Source organism: Psammomys obesus, unplaced genomic scaffold (genome assembly GCF_907164565.1).
Source record: "Psammomys obesus unplaced genomic scaffold, mPsaObe1.curated_primary_1811, whole genome shotgun sequence".
In the NCBI taxonomy this organism is placed as follows: Eukaryota; Metazoa; Chordata; class Mammalia; order Rodentia; family Muridae; genus Psammomys; species Psammomys obesus.
The window spans coordinates 25,622,621-25,627,157 of record NW_026592118.1 but is presented as its reverse complement, the minus strand read 5'-3'; the positions used below and the strand labels follow the sequence as shown (position 1 = coordinate 25,627,157).

The window sequence follows — 4,537 nt, the reverse complement described above, 5'->3', positions numbered from 1 at the left end:
TTCTTTCTTTCTTTCTTTCTTTCTTTCTTTCTTTCTTTCTTTCTTTCGTCAGAGGCTGCAGGAATGATGTTAACTAAATACATCCTTCATTAAGAGCTGGACATATTGGGATTTCTACTGCAATAATCTAACTTCAATGGATACTACAAGTAACCCTGAATTTCTACCTGTGTCAACAAAAATTTAATGGAGCCAATTATTTGGCTGCAAATGTAGACTTAACTTTTTTCAGTCTTTACATACCTCATGTGAATACCGAGTACATGATTGCATTACAATTATGTTAGTGTTGAACATATGTATGATGTGAAAATTCCCAGCTTATCTTTATTTCAGTAAAGTTTACAAAAAAATTCAACTACATGAGCTTCAGATGTACTTGCGGATGAATGAACTGTCAGGTTGATCCACGCTCACACAAAAAAAACTTCCATGGTCCCAAAAAATATTTGCTAGAATTAGCCAGTGTACCTTCAATCATATCTATAGATGTTTTGATATTGATCGCAGACACAGCAATAAATAGTGCGGAGGACTCATTTGAGGAAGTTAGGAGTGAACGGGCATACCTCTGGTGTTCAAAATCTAAGTGAGCAGGAAAGTCTGCAATGTACTTTATTTTAGTTTGGTTTCTTAGCGTTGCCTACATTTCTTCTCTTCTTTCTACAATACTTATCTTGGGTTGCAACGCCCGCCGACTCTCGGAGTTAAAACACAGAGATGATGATATCCTGCCCAGATACAATCTCCTACCCCATACAATCTTTGCTTGACTAAGAAGATGAGGTCTCTACCTGTCACTCAGGTTACTGGGCTACTAGGAGCGGCCAACGCCAGCCACCCACCTCTCTGCAAAACCTTGGGCCTGCGCTTCTTCTGGTTCCCCTTTCCTCTGTCTCCTTTTCTCCTCCTTTTTGCACAGGGAGCATCATAACACCCGGTACACCTCGTCTCCAGGGCAACCCTAAGCAAAAGCGGGGTCGCTGGGCTGTGCCGAGGACCACCTCCCGCACCCCGCCGCTCACCTGCCGGCCGCCAGGGTCGCCCCGCACCCGCGTGTTGAGCTGGTCGTGCTGAGTTTCGTCCTCGCCGCCCGAGCGGTAGATGAGGCGCAGTGGCACGATGCTCTGGCGCTCCAGGAAGCGGTTTTCGTCCCCCCTCTCCAGTTCCCTCAGTGAGGCGTCTCCTTGCAGGCAGGCGGGAGGGAAGGAGGGAGTGAAGAGAAACGGTAAAATAATAATAATAATGACCCTAACCCACAGTCCTCCATCGTGCGGTCCTACATCTCCTAAGAAAATTCCCCCGTCTCCTCCCTCCAGGACCCCATCTGGGAAGGACGCAGAGACACCAGCTGGCCCTGGACCAGCTCATCCGAGAGCATCTCCGGGCCCAGAAGCAGTCACCCATTCTCCTGAAGGCGACTCTTCTTCGGGGAGAAAAATAAAAACGCATTTGACCCCAGATTGCTGAAGCATCCTTGAGCCCCCTCCACACTCACGTGTGTGTGCATTTGCTCCTCTCTCACCGCCCTTCAAGATATAAAAATAAAAATAGAAAAACCCGCGCACCGTGAAATCGCGGAGGCGGCTTTTCGGGGGGCCTCGGGGCTCCAACGAATCCGGGAAGCCCCGGCAGCTGCGAATTTACCTGCCTGACCGCAGCGCGCCAGGGGCCAGGTCCCCAAGACGCAGAGCATCCAGAAGGACGCGGCCGCCGCTGCACGCATGGTGCCCCGGGCTCGGGCTCGGGCTCGGGCTTGGGCTCCGGCTCCCGGCCGCCCCTTCCCAGCCCGCGCCGCTGCCGCTGCCGCAGCCGCAGCCGCCGCCGCCTCAGTGCTGCATTGTGCCCGGCGGGCGCTTCGGTGGCGGGGGCAGCGAGCAAGTGCCGCATCGGGCGCCGGGCAGTAGCTAAGTGGCTCCTAGCGCCTCCCACCTCATCCCCCAGGCGGAGGCCGGGGCGGGCGGCCAGCGCGGCGGGGCGCGGAGCCGGGTGCGCAGCGGGGCCCGTGCACTTGCCACCACCCCACCCCCCCCCGCCCCGCGCGCGCCGCACCCCGGCCGCGCGCCCCGGAGGAGCTGGGAAATGTAGTTCCCGCCCCGCATCGAGCTGGTCTCCACAGCGACGCGACCGTGGCCACCCGGAGACTGCAGACCTGCACGGTTGCGGCACCCCGAAGTCGTCCCTCCCCCAACCCCCAGCCTCTGCACGGAGCCGCACTGTCGCTCCCCGGTTAGTAGTGCTTGTGTTACCAAGCGACCATCGTTCCACAGATGCGGACTGAGAGCCTACTATGTGCCGGGTGCTTGTAGCGGTAAAGGACCTGGGTGTGAGTCACCCGCTTTCATATTGTTTCGGTAAGAATTTGAACTAGGTGGCTTTGGATATGTTTGCCGGCCGGTGTGTCTGTGCACACGGTGTGTGCAATACCTCCGGAGGCCAGAAGAGGGCGTTCGGTCCCTAACTCTGGAGTTAACAGAAGGTCGTGTGGGTACTGGGAATCCCAACTCATGCCCTCTGAAGGAACAGCCAGAGTTTCTAAGCCATCTCTGCCCCCACTCTTCAAGCACCCCCCCCTTTTTTTTATTTCATTTTATTTTTGATGCCTAGAGGAGGGTGGTTAACCCGTCTCCAGGAGAATCAGAAGATATCTCCCAGAAGTCTAGGAAGGCGTGTCAAGCGTGAGTCAGCTCGATTCTCCGTGATGCGTTTGCTCCCTCCAGTATCTGCCAACCTCAAACCTGTACAGATAGGGGGAACTGTACTTTTCTCAGGCTGCTTGCCCTACCCCTACCCTGTTGCAAATGTTAGAAGCTCACCAGGAGGAAATAGTAATAACATAATTATTAGTATAACTAACACTTGCACTTTACAAATTCTGAAATCCACCTACACGGGCATTTGATCCTCAGATCAGAAGAAAAGAGAAAATTAAGAGTTAGATCAATCTACCATAGAAACAAACTGAAAGACAAAAACCACGTAATCATCTGATGTAGAAAAGGCCTTTGACAAAATCCAACACCCCTTCATGGTAAGAGTCCTGCATAGATTTGGGACACAAGCGACATACCTTAACAATAAAGGCAGGTTACAGCAAGCCCATTGGCAACATCAATTTAAATGGAGAAAAACTCAAAGCAAGTCCACTAAAATCAGGAAAACTATATACCTATTCAGTATATACTTGAAGTCTTAACTATATGCTTCTCTCCATACTAATTCAATACGTAAGAAAACTATATACCTATTCAGTATATACTTGAAGTCTTAACTATATGCTTCTCTCCATACTTGTTCAATACATACTTGAAGTTTTAACTAGCGCAATAGACAGCTAAAGGAGCTTAAGCGGATACAAATAGAAAAGGAAGTAGTCAAAGTATCTTTATTTGCAGATTGTAACAAGCCCCCAGACTTTAGTAAGCACAGAAATGTAAGCAACAGAAAAAAATAAATAAAACAGCAATCTATGAAGTTGAAAACAGAAAATCAACAGAGATAAGCCCCAAAATGGACTTTTTAAAAAGATGAATAGCATGGAATCAAGACAACTATTTTTTTTTCAAGATAACTATTAAGAAGGGAAGACACAAATACTAATAGTAGAAATGGAAGAAGATCAATGACTGCTGATCGTATGGACATTAAATAGATTACAAAGGAATATTATAGACAACATTAAAGACACTGAATCAATAACAATGTTCTTTCAAAACATAAAGCTTACAGAGCCTTGGTACACTGACTGGCAAATTCAGCCAAGCTTTGAAGAAAGAAATGATAGCAAATTTTATGAAATTTCTCCTAGAAAATAGAAGCAAAAGTAGTTTTTAGGAACAGCAAGTGAGGCAAGCATTGTCATGGCATAAAACATAAAATGTGAGAAAGAGAACAACAGGCCAGAATCTCTGATGAGCACAAATATAGAAAACCTCAGGAAGAAACTAGAAGATTGTGTCTAATGAAGTAAAAATAAAAGATTCAGGTAATACAATATTTACTTAGCGTTCTTGAAAATCTGGGCTTGATTACTATCCCACATAAGTCAGCTGTATCATTTGCCTGGAACCTGGGCAGTGGAGAGGTAGAGGCAGACACACCAGATGTTTACCAATGAATCTTGCCTACAGAACAAACCAGTCAGGGATACATGAGGTCTAGTCTCAAAAAAAGAAAGTAAGAAGTGGGATTAATTCTAGGTATGGAAAGCTGGTTGAGTATCTAAAAATCAATGTAGATATGGAATCTATGAAGAAAATTGTCCATTTCATTTAGATTTTCAAAGTCTGTGGTATATAGGCTTTTGTAGTAAGACCTAATGATTGTTTGGATTTCCTCAGTGTCTGTCGTTATGTCCCTCTTTTCGTTTCTGATTTTGCTGACTTGGATAGTTTCTCTCTGCCTTGTAGTTAGTTTGGCTAAGGGTTAAGAAGGAGGACCCTGGGTGAGATGATCAATCCTCATTCAGAAAGGCAAATGGGATGGACTTGAGAAGAAGAAGAAGAAGAAGAAGAAGAAGAAGAAGAAGAAGAAGAAG

General features: G+C 47.2%; 1 protein-coding gene across 11 annotated transcripts in view; it reads right to left on the bottom strand.

Moving 5' to 3' along the window:
• Window positions 1-1,982, bottom strand: part of Adam22 (ADAM metallopeptidase domain 22) — a 226,571-nt gene extending 224,589 nt beyond the window's left edge. For 4 of the 11 annotated variants that reach the window (XM_055612609.1, XM_055612619.1, XM_055612620.1 and 1 more), the window contains exons 1-2: window positions 1,648-1,982; window positions 1,026-1,186 (exon numbers count right to left, since the gene is read on the bottom strand). In XM_055612609.1, coding sequence (XP_055468584.1) covers window positions 1,026-1,186; window positions 1,648-1,726 — 240 coding nt within the window. In that variant the 5' untranslated portion in view covers window positions 1,727-1,982. The remainder of the gene's footprint in view (window positions 1-1,025; window positions 1,187-1,647) is intronic. The other 7 variants (XM_055612612.1, XM_055612614.1, XM_055612613.1 and 4 more) reach the window with 3 other exon arrangements.
• Between the last annotated feature and the right edge of the window lie 2,555 nt (window positions 1,983-4,537).